General features: G+C 34.4%; 1 protein-coding gene across 1 annotated transcript in view; it reads right to left on the reverse strand.

Annotated features, from left to right (window-relative positions):
• Window positions 1–610: 610 nt before the first annotated feature.
• Window positions 611–25,684, reverse strand: part of LOC129749261 (protein twist) — a 30,903-nt gene continuing 5,829 nt past the window's right edge. Inside the window, exon 2 of the mRNA XM_055744197.1 lies at window positions 611–1,519. Within this exon, the coding sequence (XP_055600172.1) occupies window positions 1,252–1,519 (268 nt within the window). The 3' untranslated portion in view covers window positions 611–1,251. The remainder of the gene's footprint in view (window positions 1,520–25,684) is intronic.

Consider the following 25,684-nt stretch of genomic DNA (forward strand, 5'->3'; position numbering starts at 1 on the left):
GCAATCACTTTTTGACCCTCTATGACAATTTATCAGTTGATATGTCCAAAATCTTATTAGAATCAATCAACAGATTCAACTTTGTATGGAAAAAATATAAAATTCTCAAAACTGAAAGTGAAATTTCAAAATTTTGCTTTTCTGATTCTTGCAACTTTAAATTCAAAATTCAAGATCGAAATTCGAATATCTAAAATAAACTGCGAAATAAAAAAAAACTAATCAATACCCCGAGAAAATTCCTTACAATTATTTTTGTCATTTTTGTCAATTTTGTCATTTTTGTCATTTTTATCATTTTTGTCATTTTTGTCATTTTTGTCAGTTTTTTTTTTCTCTTATTTTATCTGTCATCAACGGTTTTTTTAAGCTTATCGATTGATGTCCTTCCAACTCAATTTTAATTTTCTTTTTTTTTAATTCATTTAAAATTTGGTCAGTTGATAATCTTTCCCAGTGAATTCCTGAGAACCCCAACTTGAAGGAAAGATTCTTGATTACTATCAAATAGAAAGTAAAAACTCGAAATGGGGATTTTTTCGGTTGAAAGAAAAAGTTAACAAGAACAACCATATTTACATAAGTTTAAGGTTTTTATTTCCTTCTTTGATAATTCTCTTTGGACCGATTTTCTTTGTTTGGCACTTCTTTATACTTTACACTTTCTATTGATTTTGATTCCGAGAATATACTTAAACATTAACACATAAAGTTATACGAGTAGGTATAGAAAAGAGAACAGTAAACAAATATGACGTAATAGTATATGGAAATGCATGAAAAACGAACAGAAATGTGGCAAAAATACTTTAAGCCATGCTACGCTTAAAGTTGCCACACCGGATCGTAACTTGAAATCACGAATTACTTTTTCGAATCAGTTCACCTATTTTTAACTTGGTTAAAACGGAAGATTCTCAGGTAATTGTAATTGTAACTCTTAACAACATCTTATGTTTATCAGGCAAAGAGATTTGCTTTCAGCAGTTCTTAAAAAAACGAACTTACTTCTCTACTACTTGTAGTTTTGTTTTTGCTTTTTTGGAATAGTATTCTTCACACTTACTTGACTAACACTTAAAACTTATAATTATTTTCTTTGGACGAACTCTTGATAGTTTGGAAACGCCTGAAGATCTGCAATCGTCCACACACTCAAATAGGAACAGAACCTTACCGGCTAAATAATACTTTTCTTTTGCTTTCTTTCTACACTTAAGTGATCCTTCCAGGATTCACCGATTTCCGATCTCATTCCTTCCCACTGCCCTCGGGACTGGAGCTGCAACTTCCCCCGTTGCTCCAATCACCCTCCATCCGCCAAACGCTGAACAGATAGCTGAGCTTCTCGTGCACCAAAATGCCACTTCCGTTAAACTGAAGCGGACCTCCACCGGAAGCAGTGATGCCAGCAGCTGCCCCTGGCATCGAAGATCCACCTGAGCCGAGATTCTTCTGAGTTTCTTCCAACAGGGGGAGTTCGTTGTTTGCCAACACCCGACACAGGAAGTCGATGTACCTGGAACAATGAGAGGAGAAAATTTTGTTTTTTAATATTGAAAAATAAACTTTAAACTTGAAAAACTTAGGAAGTTGACAAAATTGAGTCTGGTTTTAAGATTTAAAAGCGATTTAAAAAATAAAAAAAAATCAAAAACTAATTTTCGATTTAAAACCCAGTTAAAAATATAAGAATTAATCTTACACCGCATTGTTTCCTAATTCGTAATCGGAAATGAATTCCGAGTAAAAGAACAGCGAAGGAAAATCTTAAAAACATTTCACGGTTCAGTGAAAGAATGGAAGCAAAATTTTTTTTTGTTCTATGCAGACATCGTAAAGTAGCAACGAAAATCCCACATTATCCTCCGGATGACAGCATCAGCAAGCAAACGCGATGCTGCAGAAACTTGACATCACCACGATGCTCTCGTGAGAAAATTGAAAAGTTGCAACATCGCCCGTAACCTTCTAGTCCTATAACAAAAAAAATGGAGGGAGGAAGGAAAAAAATGTTACAAAAACAAAGAAAAATTGGAAACATCACTCAATTTTTCCCTCCACACTACAGCACTGTCTCTAGAAGATTTTCGTTCCTCCATAGTATGTGTTTTCCTTAATTTTTTTTTCTGTTCAAACTCGTAACATCGGACGAATTATGAAGCTGCTGGGGCATTCGGAAATGCAAAACATGTGTTAACTGTTCTTCGATAATGGGATGAGGTTTTCGTTTTTTTGTTGCCACTTTTTGCCCAAATCCTCGGGATGACGTATATCAGTGCTACTGTTATTGTTGATGCTGTTGTTTTTTGTTATGTGATGTTGTTTTTCTGGTGTTTTCGTGACAGTCCGAAAGTTTAAATGTCTGCCACTTTAAATCTAGTTAGACATACATAGAGAAAAAAAATTAACACAAACAATTCATATTAGGTATCTGTTAAAAAAAACTTGAGATTTTGATGCTTTCAATAATGATCTGGGAACAAAAATAATTGATTCTTTCAATCACTTGCTATGAAAAGATTTCTTCCTTATCAATACGTAAGGAAAGACACATAGTTCAATATTATTGAAATCAGACGATTCACACTTTTTTAACTGCTAGAACTATTCGACTATTGAGAATTTATGGTTTGGTTCAATAACCCAGGAATGTGTTTCGATGAAGCTGGAAATTTTTGAGATTTTAAATTTCAGAGTAGGGTTTGAAACGATCGTATAGATTCGAATCCGTGAGGTGCAGAATCACAGCTGCTTGCGAGTTTTGTTCCCGTCGAAAACTCAATCATCAAACTTTTACATAACCATCTCGTAAAACCGTCAATTTTTTTTACCAAGGAAGTGTTGCTATCTACTTTAGAGCGAAATTAATGCGCCTTCAGACTCTAATCAATTTGGAAAGACGTCTGAATGAACCAACGATCTTGTGTGAGATTTCTAACGCATGCATGAAAAAAATGGACAAAATTCAGCAGCCGGCCGAATATTTGATACATCTCTAATTTGGAAATTTTTTGTCAATATTTTCAATTCTGTCATTTTGTCATTGTTGTCATTTTTTGTCAATTTTATTAAATTTTATAATTTGTAATTTTCGTTAATTTTGTTAACAGGGACAGTGTTGTCCACTTTATTATAGTTTTTTTTCAATTTGATCTCTTTTGAAAAATCCATTTTTATTAAATTAACAAATAAGACAACAATCAGAAAAATAAGAACATTGACAAACTCAGCAAAATGCCCAAATTTGACAAAAAGACAACTTGACCAAATTGAAAAATAAACATAAATGACAAAACTTACGAAATTGACAAAATTGACAAAATGGACAAAATAACATAGCTGATTAAAATTGTAAAAAATTATAAAAAATTACAAAATTCGAAAATTCTGCAAAATTGATAAAATTAACAAAATTGAAACAAAAAAGGTCAAATCGACAAAATCGACAAAAATGACAAAAGATAAATCAGCAAAATTGATAAAAATTCAGAAATTGACAAAAATGACTTAACTAACAAATTCGACCACATTGAAAAAAAATACGAAATTGGTTAATTTGACAAAAATGTACGAAATTAACAAAAGTGACTACATTGACAAAATTGACCAAATTGTCGAAATTCACAAAATTGACAAAATTGACAAAATTGACAAAATTGTAGAAATTGACAAAATTGACAAAATTGACCAAATTGTCGAAATTCACAAAATTGACAAAATTGACAAAATTGACAAAATTGACAAAATTGACAAAATTGTCGAAATTGACAAAATTGACAAAATTGACAAAATTGACAAAATTGACAAAATTGACAAAATTGACAAAATTGACAAAATTGACAAAATTGACAAAATTGACAAAATTGACAAAATTGACAAAATTGACAAAATTGACAAAATTGACAAAATTGACAAAATTGACAAAATTGACAAAATTGACAAAATTGACAAAATTGACAAAATTGACAAAATTGACAAAATTGACAAAATTGACAAAATTGACAAAATTGACAAAATTGACAAAATTGACAAAATTGACAAAATTGACAAAATTGACAAAATTGACAAAATTGACAAAATTGACAAAATTGACAAAATTGACAAAATTGACAAAATTGACAAAATTGACAAAATTGACAAAATTGACAAAATTGACAAAATTGACAAAATTGACAAAATTGACAAAATTGACAAAATTGACAAAATTGACAAAATTGACAAAATTGACAAAATTGACAAAATTGACAAAATTGACAAAATTGACAAAATTGACAAAATTGACAAAATTGACAAAATTGACAAAATTGACAAAATTGACAAAATTGACAAAATTGACAAAATTGACAAAATTGACAAAATTGACAAAATTGACAAAATTGACAAAATTGACAAAATTGACAAAATTGACAAAATTGACAAAATTGACAAAATTGACAAAATTGTCGAAATTGACAAAATTGACAAAATTGACAAAATTGACAAAATTGACAAAATTGACAAAATTGACAAAATTGACAAAATTGACAAAATTGACAAAATTGACAAAATTGACAAAATTGACAAAATTGACAAAATTGACAAAATTGACAAAATTGACAAAATTGACAAAATTGACAAAATTGACAAAATTGACAAAATTGACAAAATTGACAAAATTGACAAAATTGACAAAATTGACAAAATTGACAAAATTGACAAAATTGACAAAATTGACAAAATTGACAAAATTGACAAAATTGACAAAATTGACAAAATTGACAAAATTGACAAAATTGACAAAATTGACAAAATTGACAAAATTGACAAAATTGACAAAATTGACAAAATTGACAAAATTGACAAAATTGACAAAATTGACAAAATTGACTAAATTGACAAAATTCACAAAATTGACAAAATTGACAAAATTGACAAAATTGACTAAATTGACAAAATTCACAAAATTGACAAAATTGACAAAATTGACAAAATTGACAAAATTGACAAAATTGACAAAATTGACAAAATTGACAAAATTGACAAAATTGACAAAATTGACAAAATTGACAAAATTGACAAAATTGACAAAATTGACAAAATTGACAAAATTGACAAAATTGACAAAATTGACAAAATTGACAAAATTGACAAAATTGACAAAATTGACAAAATTGACAAAATTGACAAAATTGACAAAATTGACAAAATTGACAAAATTGACAAAATTGACAAAATTGACAAAATTGACAAAATTGACAAAATTGACAAAATTGACAAAATTGACAAAATTGACAAAATTGACAAAATTGACAAAATTGACAAAATTGACAAAATTGACAAAATTGACAAAATTGACAAAATTGACAAAATTGACAAAATTGACAAAATTGACAAAATTGACAAAATTGACAAAATTGACAAAATTGACAAAATTGACAAAATTGACAAAATTTACAAAATTGACAAAATTGACAAAATTGACAAAATTGACAAAATTGACAAAATTGACAAAATTGACAAAATTGACAAAATTGACAAAATTGACAAAATTGACAAAATTGACAAAATTGACAAAATTGACAAAATTGACAAAATTGACAAAATTGACAAAATTGACAAAATTGACAAAATTGACAAAATTGACAAAATTGACAAAATTGACAAAATTGACAAAATTGACAAAATTGACAAAATTGACAAAATTGACAAAATTGACAAAATTGACAAAATTGACAAAATTGACAAAATTGACAAAATTGACAAAATTGACAAAATTGACAAAATTGACAAAATTGACAAAATTGACAAAATTGACAAAATTGACAAAATTGACAAAATTGACAAAATTGACAAAATTGACAAAATTGACAAAATTGACAAAATTGACAAAATTGACAAAATTGACAAAATTGACAAAATTGACAAAATTGACAAAATTGACAAAATTGACAAAATTGACAAAATTGACAAAATTGACAAAATTGACAAAATTGACAAAATTGACAAAATTGACAAAATTGACAAAATTGACAAAATTGACAAAATTGACAAAATTGACAAAATTGACAAAATTGACAAAATTGACAAAATTGACAAAATTGACAAAATTGACAAAATTGACAAAATTGACAAAATTGACAAAATTGACAAAATTGACAAAATCGATAAAATTGACAAAATTGACAAAATTGACAAAATTGACAAAATTGACAAAATTGACAAAATTGACAAAATTGACAAAATTGACAAAATTGACAAAATTGACAAAATTGACAAAATTGACAAAATTGACAAAATTGACAAAATTGACAAAATTGACAAAATTGACAAAATTGACAAAATTAACAAAATTGACAAAATTGACAAAATTGACAAAATTGACAAAATTGACAAAATTGACAAAATTGACAAAATTGACAAAATTGACAAAATTGACAAAATTGACAAAATTGACAAAATTGACAAAATTGACAAAATTGACAAAATTGACAAAATTGACAAAATTGACAAAATTGACAAAATTGACAAAATTGACAAAATTGACAAAATTGACAAAATCGATAAAATTGACAAAATTGACAAAATTGACAAAATTGACAAAATTGACAAAATTGACAAAATTGACAAAATTGACAAAATTGACAAAATTGACAAAATTGACAAAATTGACAAAATTGACAAAATTGACAAAATTGACAAAATTGATAAAATTGATAAAATTGATAATTTATCAACTTATCAACTAAAATTTTTATCAACTTTGCAAATGTTGTTACTTTTGTCGATTTTCTAATCTTTCTAATTTTTTGCCAATTTTGCATATTTTTTTTTCAATTTGGTAATTTTTAACATTTTTTTTTTTTTAAATTTTTACCTTTCTTGCAAATTTTGTAGTTTTTGTCATTTTTGCCATTTTTTCATAGTTGGCATTTTGATTGTTTTTGTTATTTTTATTATTTTTTTAATGTTATAATTTTTGTCATCCAGTGTTCTATTTGTGCAATTTTCCAAATTTGTTAATTTTGTCCATTTTACAATTTTATTTTTTTTAACTTTGTAAAATTTGTCTTTTTCTTCGAATTGATTTAATCAGTCTTTTTGTCAGTTTTGATGATTCTGTCATTTTAGTCATTTTTGTCAAAATTTTGTCAATTTTGTCGATTTTTAATTTTGTCATATTCTTGGATTTGGTCCAGTTGATAAATTTGTGCATTTTTTTGATTTTCGACAATTATTGCAATTTTGTCAATTTTTGAAGTTCCATCAATTTAGTCAATGTCATCAATTTTGACAATTTTGTCGATTTAGTTAATTCATCTTTCCTGCCATTTTTGTCAATTTTGATATATGTTCATATGTAGAAAAATATGTTTACGCAAAGCGACGACGCACAGTGGGCCAGGAACCACACTTTTGCGGTCAAAATTGACTAAAGGCCAGAGGGCTCGTTGTAGCTCATCGGTGCCTTCGACAAAGTTACTCCACTATATTTGCGCTTTCTATTGATGGATTTGAATTAGTTCTATTTTTCTTCGCAAGGTGGCGCCAAAGTCTAACTTTTTACAGGAGCAAGATACAGGCATGGTTTCTTCTACAAAGTTGTTTATTATACCTTTAACATCAACTTTGTAAAACATTGTTAAGCTCTATGTTGTGTACTGACCTTGCAAAAATAAAAATTTAAGAAAACCTTGCAAAAAATGGTGACAGTTAGATTGAGATTTTTATCTCAACACACATCTGAGATATTCAGAGTGGCCCACGTTTCCCCACTCTCCCCAGTGTTGATTCTGTTCACAATACAGTCAATTGCATGCTACATTTATGTTAATGAATTAATGACTTAATTCACATCATATGCTTCTTTTATTTTTCAAGCTTGAAAAAGTTAAAAAAAATTACTTACATTATTAAACAAGCACTTGCTAGTTGCATCGAATAGGAACCTAAAGTTTATAAGAATAATATGCTCATTTTAATCTCAGTTTTGTCATGTTTTTTCACGTGCAAACGAAATTTTTGATGAAACATCAATAAATCTCACAAACGCAACCAATTTGCAAATCATAGCTGGGGAATCGTGAGCCACATTTTGTAGGGTATACTGGGGCTCTTATATTTTTATGTTTTTATACACAATCAGAACTTAAAATACGTTTTCCCTATCTGTAAAGTTTTCTTATGCCGAATCAAGGGTTATAAAAAATATTATGTCAATCCTATATATGGAATTTTGTTAAAACGTTCACGAGCCAGGTTTTTGAATCTATCCGATCATAAACAACTCTCTTTTTTATTTCATCATCTGAAATTGCTTAAAAATAACGAAATGAGTTATGAAATAACAGTTTTGGGTTAACTCATAAACTTTGCACGTTATCTATTCAACTGGGATTTGCTGGCCCAAAATTCCCGCAATTTTTCAAAATCCATAATAAATACTTTTTTTATAACAGACAGAACCCAGGAATTTTTTTTTTAATAAAAAAAACCATTTACCTAATGATACCTAAAACATGTAGAAAATCTTTCCATTTATTTTTTTTCTTTTTATCTTTTATATTCTTTATTATGAAGACCAAAGTGGCCCATGATACCCCACTCTACCATACTTTTATTACTCACCGGGATGCTGACAAGATCTTGCTGTATATGTATCATAAGCATGAGCATAATCTTATTTTTTTTTTTTTACAAGTAGGTAAACAAGCATAATCTTATTATTTATCGTTTTAATCGATAATTTTTCATTAATGATAAATGTAATACGAAGAATCATTACAAATTAGATCCGGTGAGAAACTATTCAATTATTGAATCCTCTAATATTCCAAACACAGTAAAAAAAACATTCATGAAACTAACATACTTCACAACTCACGTTTCGCCGAATCTGGTGCGTTGAACATCCCTCATCGTGAAATCACGCGCCCCCCTCCCGCATCTTGTCATCGGCACACGCAAGCCAGGATTTACGAGCGCAATTTTCCCGGAATGAAATATTTAGAAAAGAGTGAAAGGAAAAATAAACAAAATTACGGATGATCAACGCCATTTACCTTCCTCAGTTGTCTTGTCTGCCCGTGGACGAATTTCCACACACAAATCACCGTGGAAAAGGGAGACACTTTTCCCACCGACTAACGATCGTCTAAATCGAACGTCTGTCTCTTTCATTCGCTGTAGCTCCACGCGACTGCCAAATGGTTTATAGTTTTGCGCCTTTGATATATTATTTATAATGATGATGTTGATGAGATTTCAAATAAAACTTAAGCGAATACTTAGGTATCGTAAATTTTCCGCCGTTGCGAATGATTTCTATCCTGGACAAGAACTAGAAACGCAAACGAAAAAGACCTGAATCGAAGAGATGAATTGGGGAACTTGAACCGGCCGGTCCGGGATATTACTTCTTCTAAACAGTTTGTATCGCTCCACAAAGTGTGTATAAATTTACTTTGGACGTCTTCATTCCCTGGTCGACATCGAAAAAGGGGGTCTTTCTTAGAAGTTTCTAATATTTTTTCCGTCGCAATGCCGACAAAGATCGCCTAGAAGTGGAGATGACCCCCAAAAAAGACTCCGCCAAACGGCTGGGAAATGTGATCACCCAAAACAGAAATATCCGCTCCAATTAAAGTTTCGGAAATCTTTTCTCGGGCCAAACACGGATGACACTTGACTCAGAACGGAAAAAAGACGCGCCAGTCCACCCGACCAGTACCGGAATAAAAACCGTTGATCTTGAATTTTGAACCGAGTATGTTTGGCGTCGGACTTCTTAGCGTTTTTTTTTTTCTTTTAAGAGAAGACGCCCCGAAAACGACGCGAAACATGTGCAAAGTGCGCGCCAAAATAATGTCTCCACTGGTGTGATCTGACAGTGCGAAATGACAGCTCTGCTCTGGAAGAGGAGATCGTGAAGTCCATAGAATGGAAAAAGATAATTTCTCACACTTTTCTGACCAATCCTCCCAGTCGTTCCTGTCGTCTGTCATGTTCCTACTAAGCTATGCTGGATTATGGGATGTTTATTTTTAATATAGTTTTCCATTAATATTGTTGCGCTTCTTTGTTCGCCGTTTGATGGAAATGCCTTTGTGGTGCGCATGAATATGGTCCATAAAAGTAAGCGGAAGCAGCGACATAATAGATAGTGGTCCATTTATTTTGTATTTTTGTAGTTCCACCTAAGCATACAGTTAACACATAACGTGAATCACATACACTTTCCGTTGCGTACTTTGACGTTTCGTTGTCGTGCTAAGTAAATCTTATTACTATAAAAGGCCCATTTGTACTTCACGCGAAAATGAACGTGAAAGATCTTTTTTCGTCTATAATTCAACAACGCAACTAAACCAGATTTTGTAACATGGTGGAATCGATGCGGAATGGTTGAATGATGAAAGTTCAGCCGGACTTGTTCCTTAAAACCTGATAGAACTGTTTTTATTCCGATTCCCACGCCATGATGACATTTTCGCGGGAAAACCGGGGGAATCGAAACAAAAACAGTTTTAGAAGGTTTTAAGGAACAAGTCCGGCTGGAATTGCATCTTTCAACCATTCCCCAACGATTTCACCTTGTTTCAAATTCTGGATTAGTTGCTTTGTTGAGTTATTGACGAAGTTTGTATCTGTTAATTCTGCTTTTTCTGAACCATTTCGAGCATCTTCAGTAGTTTTTCAAGAGAAACATCTGGGATATCTACTTTTTATGGTGTTAATGAACAGTGAATTGAATAATTCAAATTGAGCAGTCCTGTCCTTTACGAGAAGCTACTCACCGATTAAGTTCACGTTCTCTTTAAACAGGGAAGCTAAAAGTAGACCTTCAGAGATCACATCTATAGCTACGCTTCGGATGGTCTCGCGATGTTTGGGGCAGTCTTGTAAGTGGTCACCATTGCTTGAACTGTTTTGGAGACATCCACCACAACAAATCATTCTTGATCCGAGATATTAACCAAACAGTAGCGCCACAAAGTGCTCCATACTAGAGTTTAGAGAATTTGGGAAGCTTTTAGTAACAGGAATATAATTAAAAGGAAATTAGCTCCTAATGTTATTTTTAAATAATTATTGGGCAAAATTTTGTCATGAGCAGGTACTTGCAAGACACGCCGACCGAAAAACATTTGATTTCTTACAAAAATTTTTGAAAAATGTGCAAACAGCTCTCACATAAGAGCAGACATTTCAGAAGTGCATTTTTCATAAATGAAATACAACTCTCAAATAAATCTATAAAAAATCTAAATAGTTTTAAATCTTTTGCCAGTACAAAAAACAACTCAAACACTCCGTTGATTCCAGAATAAAACCATCAAATTTGTTAATTTGGTTAACAGAAAACAGGATAAAATTCCAGTTTTTTCAACCAGGTGTTTTCCTTGTTAGAATGCTTTCCAGAACAGAACTTTTCGTAAATTTAGCTTACAAATATCTCCAACATTTTTTTTTAATGAATGTTTTTGTAAAAATATCACTCTTTCATTCAAAAACTTTTAAAATACTTAGGTGTGTTTTCAATAGCAAGAAAAACACCAGTTTTTGAAACTGAATTTATTGCTTAGTAGCTATCAATATTTTTTCAAAAAATATTTAAAACACTAGAAGAAGACCTAAAAATTGATTCTACTTACTTTTTAAGAGATCTCTGAAGTAAAAAGCCTTAGTAAAATGAGTTTTAAATTCATCGAAAATTTACACCCTTTTGTTTACCTTTTTCCTAACTACAAAACGTCAATCATTAACCTGGCATCGCGGATATTCATGGAAAGCGTTAACCCCGATAAGAAATGCACTCTACTATTCACCATACTTAGCTCGCGTAGGGTGTGTCCGCAGATTTTTGTTCATACTGTTGAAAACGCAGGTTTCAGTGATGGAATAGAGGTGATCTTTATTCGTTTTGTTCGTCAAGTCCTTAAATAACTACTTATAACATAAGCGATAGCTATTTACATTATTCACTGAAGCGATATCCTCACTTATTAGTTTTCTCATTTTCGTGTGATATTCTGAGCGAACCACTCAGAATATCTGGCAACACTGGTGAGTTACCACGAACCTAAATTGAGTTATTTGGCTTCACAGTGTGATGATTTAAATATTTGTACCAAGGGATTGCAGTGGAGAGAGAATTCTTTGCATTTGGAATGGTAATGATCAAAATTCAACAACTGCTTAACAAATCGTAACAATTTGCAACATTTGCAACAATTAGCACATTTTCACTCTCTCTGAGCACCGGTTTCTCTCATTTTAACTGAAACCTTCTAATTCTCTCTAACAAATTGTAACAAATTATAACAAATTCAATCATTGGCTTCAAAATTTGTTTGATCATTGACGATGATTCTCCGATTGTCTCAGTCCCCTGATTTGTACCTTTGTACCGTGTTTACCATCATCAGCTGTCATCATCAATCATCACCGCTATTGTTTCAATTGCGAATTGACTCAAAGCATGCGGAACCAAAACAAACTGTTTTGGTTTCGCCGACGGAGCGGCAGATTTCCTCTGCTGAAACCGTAAGTTTCAACACATAAAGCATGGATCACTACAAATCTGGACGCACTATTTATTTTACCATAGTGCTCCGCTCCTAGTTGTCGGATCTGGAATGTTTTGGCAGCACTTTATAGAGGAATGTTTCTTCTACCAGTGCTGAAAATTTCATTACGATTCGTTTTATTTCAAAAAAGTTACACGTGATGGAAGCCGCGAGATGAAAATAAATTTTGAACACCCACGTCAAAAACCCGACGTGGTCGGGTTCTAAAATCGCGAAATCGTTAAAAATTGTCAAATCAACCGTGTGTAGCATTCTCAAACGTTTCCGTGAGATGCGTACTATAGATCGGCAGGTTCATACCAAGCGATATAGTGGACCTAAGAATCGGAAACTGCATTTGAAGGTGTTGAGAACGATCAAGGCAAACACAGGGTAGTCGGACTAAGACATTGCCAAGAAATTCAACGCCGACAGGTGCACCGTCAGCAGAATTCGTCTACGCGAAGGAATACGATCCTATCGGACCAGTAAGCAACCAAACCGGACATTGAAGCAGAATTTTGTAGCCAAAGGACGTGCCCGCGAGTTATACAAGAAGATTCCAACGAAGTTCGACGGATGCATCCTCATGGATGACGAAACGTACGTGAAGATGGATTTTGGGCAGCTTTCTGGCCAAAAATTATGTAAAGCCACTGCAGTGGTGCACTGCACTGGTCGGGGTGATGTCCCCGGCAACTTCAAATTCGTTTTTGCTGATAAGTGTGCAAGAAAGTGTTTGATCTGGCAAGGTATTTGCAGCTGCGGACGAAAAATTCCGGTTTTTGTGAAAAACAAGACCATGGACTCCGAAATTTACAAGGAGGAATGCCTGAAAAACTTTTATTTTCGTACATTAGATCTCACAAAGGACTAGTTAAGTTTTCGCCAGATTTGGCAAGCTGCCACTACAGCTAGGAGGTTCTACAGTGGTATTGGGCCAGCGGGTGGATTTTGTCGAAAAGGACATCAACCCACCCAACTGCCCTCAATTCCGCCCAATCGAAAAATTTTGGGCAATTGTCAAGCAGAAGATGGAGAAAAATGGTAAGACGACTCGGGAAGCAACAGAGATGAAGAGATTGTGGAACAAAATGGCCGCTGAGGTCAGCGAATAGGGTGTTCAAACTATAATGAGTGATACTCAACCAAAAGTTCGAAAATTCATCAAAACAACATCGGAATAATTTTTTTATTATTTTTCCTTTAAAGTGCAATAAAAACCCTACATTTCAAGTACAAAACATTTTTATTTCGTTTACATAGCTCCGAGATAGACCCGTTTTAATGCGTCCAGATTTGTAGTGATCCATGCTTTACTAATCGGCCTATTGATGCATGGCCACTTATGAGAATTTTTGCAGGGCATCAGCCGATTAATAAGCCGATTTCGTAGGCCTATCAAATAGGGTGATGAGTAGCATGATTGTGTAGGACCCTATTTAATCGCTTGATTAGTAGGGCAATAAGGTTGAAAAGATATTCGACGTTCGGCTATTAAATAGGGTATCAAACAAGATATTCAGTATTAACCACCCAATTAAAAAGGTTATTAGTGACATGATCTAGTAAAATAAACCTACGAAGTTGTCGTGACTGATGGTTCATCTTTCACAATTATTACAACTGCAACACAGATTCGTCAACTCCCTAAATATTCGACTCACTAAAATTATCGCTTTTCGACGACGAATACGATCCGCGCTTTATTACATCTTAGCTTAGCTTAGCTTAGCTTGATCGACTACTCACATCCACCTTAAGTCATTGAACCCGAAATGCCGCTTTAAACTATTACTGAAACTGATTTGATACTTTAGTGTTCAACTTTATTCCGTCATCATTAATACTTAAACATTTCGGATTCCATAACCGCAGGCGTGGCTAAGTAGATCGAATTCCACATCGCAAATGGTTGCTACTCCGTGATTGACCGAGGCCATCATTTTTGTCCAGAGGTCAAAAGAATCGTGTCTGGGATTGACAGCATATTCTCAATGAACAAAACTGATGCTCTCTCTTTATTCATCAATAACGGCGCCGGCCACGTCCTAGTAGTCAATTGATAGAGAGGAAAATAAGAGAAAAGGATGAAAGAAAACAAACTTATGCTTTAGGACCGAGGTCACCTCTGCATCCTAGCAAAACAATTTTGATGTTGATGTAGGGAAAAGGGATATGATCAGGAAACACTTTTGACAAGTGTAAACATCTTATTTTAGAAACCTATTTCCCTATGCTTCTAGTGTTTACTATAAGGATCTTATTTTATCAAAAATCCAAAAAGAATGTGATTGGCACTGTTATGAAACTAATAAGAAATAATGCAATGATATTTGTTTTTAAAAATTAATAGGTGCTTGATTATTTCATGGGTAATTAAATTCGCTGTTTTTTTTCAGTTCGTTGACGTGTAACTAACGTGTAACTAAACAATTGTAAGATTTAAAATTCGGCTAAATGCCATCTATCCAGAAATCTCCGTGTTTGGAGAAAAGGTAGTGTAACATGGAAATCACCCTGACAGGTAATGAAGTCGCATGAGATTTCTTCTCTTAATCTCCTGAGCTATCTACTGAAACTTCGGTACTTCTGAAGAGGTCATATTCAAATTTATCAGAGGTTTAAATTTACATACTTTTTTTCATCTGATTCTTTTACTTTAGGTTAGAATAGTAATAACCTTTCGATATCTTGAGACTTGGTTCGATTGTATCAAATTCAATAATTTTTGATAAAATTTGTTCATAAAATTGTATGTCCCGCTTTTTTTCTTGGAGAACTTTTACATAGTTTATTAACTTACACTAAAAAAAATAAAACTTTAGCCTCAATTTGAATTTATTGGCTCAACACAGAAAAGCTTTCAAAAACTTTTTTCTCAAAAGAAACAGCATTTTTCATATTTCATATTTATAAGACAATATTGAATAACTCTAATAATCTTAGAATTACAGAAAGATTCTTATTCAGTTAACCGTTCTTGGAGCACGTTCAACCAATGCAATGTAAATAACTTTGGTATGAAGAAAATACTGTTTAAGTTTACATCTTAATTTTTCGCCAGAATCTTATTTAAACAGCCCTATATTGTACAACTCAATTATTCAAAGTATACAAAGACGGAAGTTTCCATGAGTTTTTAAATTTTCAATACAAATTTGAAATAAATTTTTTATTACACAATGGTTTTATACGCGTTGTAAAATCCGTCGTTTACATGTAGGACTTGAAATATTTTCTCTTATTCGTGAGATCCGTGAAAATTAAAATGCTTATGGCAAAAACCAGGGAAAACAGAAGTCATGCAAAAGAAAACGGATCAAAATGTGTACTTTCTAAGAACAACGTTGGATAATAATTGGCTATATAATTGAGCTGTTTTTAATTAAAAAAAAGATGTTTTTAAGAGTTTCTCAAATGTCCCGCTTTTTTCGGCTGTGTCCCGTTTTTTTCGTGAAATGTCCCGCTTTTTTCTCTGAAAGTATCTGGCAAGCCTATCTTAATTAGACTTAGGCGCTATATACACCGTTGGGAGGGGGAGAAGCACAGACAATTTTAAACATTAACAATTTAATCATATTTAAGATAGTTTTTTATTTGCGGGATTCCGGGCTCGGCCCACATATCTATCAATGAACTAAACTTAAACCAGCAGCAAGGATAGTGTTGAATGATGTACAGAGCGCTGTGGGAGTATGTAAACCAGCACTAAAAAAAATTTCTTTGTTTCCAAACCATTGGTTAAAAATTAACCAAATTTTGCACAATTTCTCATTAATGTGTATTGTTTACATGCTGTCAAACTCATAGTCGTGTTTTTCGATTCAACGAAAATGGAGGTGAACTAACGCGCATCGAGAGAACAAATTTTTTCCAAAAATTTGTAATTTCCTGACCTGTCACACCGGCAGTCGGGAAAAATGTTGAACATTCACCATTTAACCGTCTCCAGAGTGTTGAAGCGATTCCAGAAGCACCGTAGAACAAAAAGACGGAGGGAAAGGTTAAGCGGATGATTAAAGCAAATCCCAACGGCTCAAGTCGTGATTTGGCTAAAAAGATCGGCATGTCGCAGAGCTACGTCCAGGATGCAAAGAAGAGAGCTGGACTACATACTTTCAAGGTAGAGAACTCCCCAAACCGCGATGGGTGACGACAATCGACGGCTAAAACTCGGGCACGGAAACTCTACGAGAAGATGCTGACAAAATATGGCTGCTGTGTGATGGACGACGAAACGTATATAAAAGCCGATTTCAAGCAAATTTCAGGGTTGGAGTTTTTCACTGGAAAGAGCAAGTTCGATGTGGATGACAAATTTCAGAAGAAGAAAATGTCGAAGTTAGCCTCCAAATATCTCGTTTGGCAGACCATATGCTCTTGCGGACTGAGGAGAGAGCCTTTCGTGACAAAGGGCACAGTAAATGGCGAGATCTACAAATCTGAGTGCCTCGACAAGCACTTTTTGCCGTTCTTGCAGCAGCACAACGAAGCTCCGTTATTTTGACTAGGTTTGGCGCCATGCCACTATTCCAAAAGTGTCCTGGAGTGGTATGAGGCCAATTCTGTCTATTTTGTTCCAAATGACACGAACCCGGTAAACTGTCCGGTGGAACAGTTCTGGGTAATTATATAGCGGGAACTTCGGAAAAGCAAGAAGACCGTCAAAGACGAGAAGGACATGTTAAGAAAATGGAAAAAAAACTGAGAAACTGGTACCGGATGACACTGTAGGGACTTTGATGGAGGGCATCAAGCAAAAATGCTTTCAATTTTGCACTCAAGGCTCCATTAATAAACTTTTTATTTTTATTTATTTTATTATTATTATTTTTTTTTTTTTTAAGTAAATATATGTATAAAACTATCCTAAAATTTTGCTTTGATTCTCAACATTATAAGAAAATTGGCATAACATTTTCGGAGTCACAATAATTTCGTGTACGCCCTTTAGGTTAATAAAACTAAATTCAAAAACATAATTAACATCCCCCCCTACCTCAATCATTGTCAGCTCAGCTTAATGTGAAAATTTCTCACGCCCTCTAAGAGTCAAAAGTGGCTACCGGCAACAGTTGTTAATCGCCGCAAGAGGTTGTTGAGTAGATGGGCTTACGAGATACCACTGAAAAACTACTGCCTAGACATACAAATTCAAATTGAATAAGTCTATCTCCTGTACGTATATTAGTGTAGTAATTATCATCGTCTAAAACGCGTTATGGAAAGACAAAAAGGAAAAACGGGGGAAAATCTATGAGACACAAAGGGAAGCGCGAAGTGATTGATTGCGACTAAGCCGCCGGAACGATTTTAAATCGAGTCCCAGGGGAAGCAAGGGACAGATGTGTCTTTTTTTCTGGGCCCGGAAGTTGAATACTCGTATGAAAACGAGGGTGTTCTATACTGACTTTGTCTTTGAAGATGTCAGTGGAATTTCCTTTAAACGAATTCGAATTTGAAAATTTGTTACTATTTCTATTTCATTTATTTCCTAAAGAGTACAACCCTTCTCCTATTAATTGTGGGCAAAAATGTTCTTAGAAAAACACATAAGGCGCGTGCCCAACCGCGTACATAATTGAACAATTTAGCACAGAAAGATGCCTCAAATTGGCCAACCCCCTTCAAGCTGAGCTTAACTCAGAGCCGCATAACATACGCAGCCTGGTGTTTTAAGAATTCCAGTTTCCAGAATCCATGAACCATGACCAGAAAACAGTGCAAATCGACAGATGAAGTTGCCTCTCCAGAGGGATGGTGATGAAACAAAGACCTATGCGTGTCGTATGTGGTCGTAAAAATGGTCGTTTTCCTTCCTTCGGTTAGCGCAAACTCTGAGAAAAATGTGCGGTGTCCTGAAAAATGAAAACCGCACTAAAATTTTCAAGTTTTTCGACTTTTGAGAGTTTTGATTCTTAGGAAAAAACTGTCTTTTAAATATTTGCAAAATATCTGTCATTTTTGTCATTTTTGTCATTTTTGTCATTTTTGTCATTTTTGTCATTTTTGTCATTTTTGTCATTTTTGTCATTTTTGTCATTTTTGTCATTTTTGTCATTTTTGTCATTTTTGTCATTTTTGTCATTTTTGTCATTTTTGTCATTTTTGTCATTTTTGTCATTTTTGTCATTTTTGTCATTTTTGTCATTTTTGTCATTTTTGTCATTTTTGTCATTTTTGTCATTTTTGTCATTTTTGTCATTTTTGTCATTTTTGTCATTTTTGTCATTTTTGTCATTTTTGTCATTTTTGTCATTTTTATCAGTCATTTTTTGTCATTTTTGTATTTCTTTTTTTTTTCATTTTTGCCATTTTTGTCAATTGTAATACCTCGAAAATTTTATTTCTATGAAAAATTCGTGTACCTACATAAGGAAATATTTCTTGTTGAATTTATGAACAAAAAATTTACCACTGAAGCGCCGCCGACAGGCTCGCTTTCGCTACGGTCGTAAAAGTCTCCGAGATGGGATGTTTTTATGAACCAAGAGGACAACTTCCGAAGAACGTAAAAGTGTCGCAGCTCAGTTTCCCAAGCGCACGGTGATGATGATGATGATCTATCTCAAAGCGACGAACGACAAGTTGGTAGCTGCACCGGGCTGTGCATTTGAAAGAACGAAATCCCAGAGAGGTTATTTCGTCTTCCATTTCCCCCCCTCAACTTACGCGCAAACTCATTGTAGATTTGACAGCAATAAGTTATTAAAAATGTCACTCATTATTCTTGCGTTTTTCGTTTTTTTTTCTCGTTGCTGCTCCATCCGTCAGGTTTATTATGGTCAGCAACAGCAGCAGCCTACGTGGATGACTTTTGTTCTGTGACACTTTTCGCGAGAAAGACGTGTTTGAAAAAAAATTTAATGGGAGACGGAAATGGTGCACCGTCGCTGTTGCAGAAGATAATGATTATGGTGAAGTATTGTTTTTCACCGGAAATGGGGCAATGGACACGTCCTGGGTGGTATGCACTTGATATATTTTAATAATTGATCTTGAAAAGGATTTTTTTTTTCGAAGTTATTTTTCTTTTAGCAGAGGACGAATGTCTACGAAGGTTAAATCCTTTAACACGTTCGTCTCCATGGGACCCATATTCGGGTCCCTTAACCACTCGCTGCAGAAGCTCATGGTCCTTATTCTAAAGAGTGTCCACGATGAAATTGTCACACACAAGATTGATTCGCAAATTCGAGTTTCCATCCGATTGCCATCAAATTTTCAGGGTTTGAAAAATAACTATTAAACTTCATTGTACCATTTTACTCATATTTTATTTACAGTTCATACCCAAATGCCAGCACCTTGGCCTTAACGCCGGCCATAAGATCCTGCACAACCTGTGAATCAACCGTTTTTTACACGTAAACTCATACTTTCTTCAGTCCTTCGACTGTCTTCACTACCTTAGGTCGTTTAAGAAGATGCTGCTTCATAATCGCCCAGTACTTCTCGATGGGGTTGAGCTACGTAGTGTTGGGATGGTTGAATATTTTTGGCACGAAATTGACCTTATTGTCGACATACCATTTCAGCACGTCCTTGGAGTAGTGGCATGAGGCCAAATCCGTCCAGAAGATTGTTGAGACGTTGTGGGCCTTCAAGAGAGGAAGCAGCCGCTCTATCATGCACACCTGTCCGTTCATCGTGTTCTGGGTCGCGAAAGGTGCATTCAGCTTCCCGCACGTGCAGATGGCTTGCACCAGGAATTTATTCGAAAATTTGGACATCTTCTCAGTGCGGAAATGCTCCGAAACGCTGAACTTATCCTTGGCTGTGAAAAACAGGTTGCCGGGGATCTGCTTGAAGTAGGCCTTCACATATGTTTCGTCGTCCATGATGCAGCATTCAACTTTCGTCAGCATGTTGAGGTACAACTTCTTGGCACGGGTTTTGGCGGACTTTTCGCAATTAGTCGCAATTAGGGGCCTTTTGTACCTTGAACGTTCGAAGCCCAGCCCAGTTTTGGCCTTTTGGACAAAACTTTGGCTTAATTTTTAGTTTTTGGCTAAAAATTTTTGGGTTTTTTAGCAATCCCTTGGTTAATTTTACTATGCGTACCAAAAACAAAATGGTAATATTGAATAAAAAATAACAGGTTTAATTGTACCATAATCAAAATTTTGAGGATTTAACTAAAGTTGTGGTTATCATGACAATCATCTGGTTAATTTTACCATGTGATCTTAAAATAAAATAGTATCCTGAAATAAAATAAAATATTTAATTCTACCATGCGCTCATCCTGTCAATTAAATATTAAATAGGGTAATCGTGACAATCCTTGGGTTGATTTTACTATCCATATGGAAAAAACCATGGTAATCTTAAATGAACCCAAAAGGTTTAATTTTACTAAGCGCGAGATAAGTCTCGATTAAAACGAATTTTTGTTTATCTCTGCAACTTTCGGATTAATATTACCGTGCATACCATAACTCTCTTTGGTAGATTTTACTACATATGTGTCAATTGTGTTAACGCCATTTTATTATTTGCATATGTACAAGCGCCGGTCGTGATAGAGCTCTGCAAGTTTTAAAGTTGAAGTTATCGCCGTTAAAGAACATTTACGGATGGAAAAAATTGACATCATTGTTGATAACGTTCTGTGTGATCCCGCATTTATCGAAGGTAAGTGATTCGTGGATGAATATATCTTGTGTATACATATTTTTTCATTCACTTGCAGAGGGCTGTCATAACGAAGAGCTGAGACAGTTGATCGTGGAAAATTGGCAGTTGGATGAAGCTATCTACGCTATTCTCATCGGTGAGTTATTGTTGCTGTTTGGAATACAAGATGTTTATATTCTTGTTTTATTTTATGTTAACGATAGCCCACGGAATAACGGTCAACTATTTAAAAAATTGTGATTTTACAACTTTGAACGACATATTCAAAGTGGCAAAATGGACTGGTCATAAACACGCCTTGCGCCACAAGCTCCAACTTTGGCCTTCCAGCCTGATATTTCGGAAACAAATTGGAGCTGTTTCTGCCGTCGACGAGGATGAATGTTGTCCATCATCCGACAGCAATCAGCTTGTGTTCGAAGATATAATGCGAAGAAATGAGAAAGCGAAAATCGTCCAACAATATTTCGATTCTCATAAGGATTTGGACGACAAAAATCGACGAAGTTTGGTTCACGTCATTGTGGACTACTTTATAGAAAACTAGCTGACCCGGTAAACTTCGTTTTACCTTTAAATAAATAAATCGTAATAAATGTTTTGTTTCATCCACACGTCCTTAACTTCATCGTGCTCGCGAATCGATTTTTTTGAAAAACGTACTAAATTGTACGGCTTTCCCATTTAAAGTTGATTTAGTATAGGGACCCCCTTTCCATAAAAAGTGAGATTCTTGAATCTATTATACAATCCATCTCTGACCCAAAAACCCCGCGGATACCAAATTTTACTTCATTCCGTCCAACCGTTTATACGTGATGTTATTACAGAGAAAACGCTTCCATTTTTATATATAAGATTTTTTGTACTCAAAAATGTATGGTAGCCCCCCTTTCCCCTTTATATCTGTCCGCTGAAAAAAGGTGGGGCTTCAATTTAGAATAGAAACATTTCTCGTAACCACATACCCTCACATGCCAAACATGGTTCAAATTTACTCGATCAGATCTTCAGTTATACTAAAAATTGTAAGAGAGACCTCTCCTTCCCCTTTTCATCCACCTTTTTGAAAGATTAAGGGATACCAAGTATTCAAAGAAGCATTTCTCGAACCCAAATATCGTTCCATGCCAAATTTGGTTCCATTTGCCGTTGTAGTTCTTGAGTTATGCAATAAAAATTGTATGGAACTTCCCTCCCTCTTTCCTTTCTCCCCGCTGGAAGAAGTAAGGGGTCTCAAACAATCATTAGAACATATCACGTTCCCAAATATCCGCCCATGCCCAATTTGATTCCGTTTGCTTGATTAGTATTTGAGTTATTTAAAAATTAAAAAGAGGGCCCCTCCCCCCTTTATATCTCCCTACTGAAAAGAGGGAGGGGTTTCAAATAATCATAGAAATATTTTTCGTATCCAAATACCTTCCCATGACAAATTTGGTTCCATTTGCTTCATAAGTTTTTGAGTTCTGTAAAAAAATATTAAAGAAGCCCCTCCCCCTTTCAACTGCAAAAAGGGAGGGGTCTCAAATAATCATTGAAATATTTTTCATATCAAAATACCTTCCCATGCCAAATTTGGATCCAATATCTTGAATAGTTTTCGAGTTACATGAAAAATTGTAAGGTAGCCCCCCTCCCCCCTTTCTATCACCCCACTGAGAGGTGGGAGGGGTACCTTATATTCATTGAAATATTCTCCATTCCCAAATACCACCCCATGCCAAATTTGATACCATTTGCTTGATTGGTTCTCGAGTTATGCAAAAAATTGTCTTTTGTTTGGGAGGCCTCTCCCCCCCTTTCTGTTAGGGGGAGGGGTCCCAAACTATAATAGGAACCTTCCCCGGCCTCCAATACCTCCACCTGCCAAGTTTCACGTAAATCGGTTCAGTAGTTTCTGAGTCTATAGGGAACAGACAGAAAGACAGACAGACAGACAGAAATTCATTTTTATATATATAGATATTTTTATAAATATACTAGCTGACCCGGTGTGCTTTGCTACACCTTTCAAAATCAAATGATATTTTCATAAATTATTTAAATTTTAATTGTTTTATTGACATTATTTTGAATCAAATTATAACATAATTCATATCTAAGCAACCGCTATAAAACGAATTGCAACACAAAGATAACTATAACTTATATTCTGAATCTTGCTCTATAAATTTGTGTTAAAGATCTTATAATTTTAATCTGTCTGGAGGGTCTCAAATTTATCGTACGCAAATTGAGAACTTATGCTAACAAAATTGTATTGAGCTCACCTCCCTTCTCCCATGTACCTACTCAATGAAAAGAGGATGGTGTGTCAGATAATCATAGAATCATACCAAAATGATTTTCCATGTCAAGTTCTGTTCATTTCTCGGATATTGTAAAAAAATAAGTTAAATGTAGGCCTTCTCTTCCCTTCCTATATATCCAATTCTATCATCCTTCTGCAAGAAAGGAATTGTTTCACATAGAAAAAGTATTTTCGTACTCAAATACTTTTTGATACCAAATTTGGTTTCCTTTGCTCGATAAATTCTCGAGTAATGCAAAAAAATTGTATGGAAGCCCTCCTTTCCTCCTTAATGTCTTTCCGCTGAAAAAATGGGGCTTCAATTTATAATAGAATCATTTTTGGTATCCAAATACCATCACATGCCAAATATAGTTCCATTTGCTCGATCAGCTCTCCAGTTATACTGAAAATTGTTAAGGAGACCTCTCCTCCCCCTTTTCATCCACCTCTTTGGAGGAGCGAGGGATACCAAATATTCACAGAAGCATTTCTCGTACCCAAATATCGTTCCATGCCTAATTTGGTTCCATTTGCTGTTGTAGTTCTTGAGTTATGCAGTAAAAAATTGTATGAAACTCCCCTCCCTCTTTCATTTCTCCCCGCTGGAAGAAGGAAGGGGTCTCAAACAATCAATAGAACATGTCACGTTCCACGTTCACGTCCACGTTCACCCGCCCATGCCAAGTTTGATTCCATTTGCTTAATTAGTTTTTGAGTTATGTAAAAATTTATAAAAGAGCCCCCCCCCCCCCCTTTTAAATCTTCCTACTGGAAAGAGAGAGGGGTCTCAAATAATCATAGAAATATGTTTCGTATCCAAATACCCTCCCATGCCAAATTTGGTTCCTTTTGCTTTATTAGTTTTTGAATTATGTAAAAAAATATTAAAGAGGCCCCCTCCCCCTTTCTACTGGAAAGAGGGAGGGGTCTCAAATAATCATTGAAATATTTTTCGTATCCAAATACCTTCCCATGCCAAATTTGGTTCCGATATCTTGATTAGTTTTCGAGTTATATGAAAAAATGCAAGGTAGCCCCCCTCTCCCCTTCCTATCACCCCACTGAGAGGAGGGAGGGGTACCCTATATTCATAAAAATATTCCTCGTTCTCAAATACCACCCCATGCCAAATTTGATACCATTTGCTTGATTGGTTCTCGAGTTATGCGATAAATTGTCTTTTGTTTGTGAGGCCCCTCCCCCCCTTCATGAGAAAGGGAGGGGTCCCCAACCATAATAGGAACCTTCCCCGGCCTCCAATACCCCCACCTGCCAAGTTTCACGCAAATCGGTTCAGTAGTTTCCGAGTCTATAGGGAACAGACAGACAGACAGACAGACAGACAGACAGACAGACAGACAGAAATTCATTTTTATATATATAGATAAGAAGTACTTCAGCCTGTCCGAAATGAAAATATTCTCGAAGATGGTTTCGAGACGATTCCCCTCTGAGATTGCGGTACATTTTCTGAAACAAAACATGACTAACATGAATATTTTACAACATACACAAATATTTAAAATGAAACACTGAAATATTTTTACAGTTAAATAACTTTTTGGTTGTATTTGTTTATTTTTTAGGAAATTTATTTTAATCCCAGGGATAAGAAGGCTGGGAAAAAATATCCCTCTGTGTTATTTTATGACCGGTTCCACAATCGCAACAAATCTAAAATAATTAAGAAGCCCAAACTGGAGGATCCTTTTGATGTATCTATCACATCGGTTGCATCATCAACATCGGAAGGTAAAATCTAAATACTATCCACTAACCAAAATATTTCACCATTCTTTATTTTACAGAATTAGACGAATTAACCTCACTTAAAAACTGGTAGCGCAACAACTCCGGGCCCGATGATCTATTGTTGGAACACTGGAGAAGATCGACCCTTCTACGCGTGAGAACGACTAAAGAAGATCGTGCCAACGTTTTTTTTGAGTGGCCTAGACTCAAGGATATAAACGGATATATGTTGGTAAGAAATCCAAGTTAATGTTTATATATTTCTCTTATTCAATTAATTCCTCGTGCTTATAGATCGATAGCGATTTCGAGAAACTTTTCGGTGAAAAAACGCTGGTTTTTGATCGCTGGGGTGCGTTTGTCGAGAACTTCCGGGAGTTCATCAAAACGGTTGAGGTCCGTGATAAGTCAACACTACAATATATTGACCAGCTCGAAAAAGAGG

The sequence above is a fragment of the Uranotaenia lowii genome, chromosome 2 (assembly GCF_029784155.1).
Source record: "Uranotaenia lowii strain MFRU-FL chromosome 2, ASM2978415v1, whole genome shotgun sequence".
Lineage (NCBI taxonomy): Eukaryota > Metazoa > Arthropoda > Insecta > Diptera > Culicidae > Uranotaenia > Uranotaenia lowii.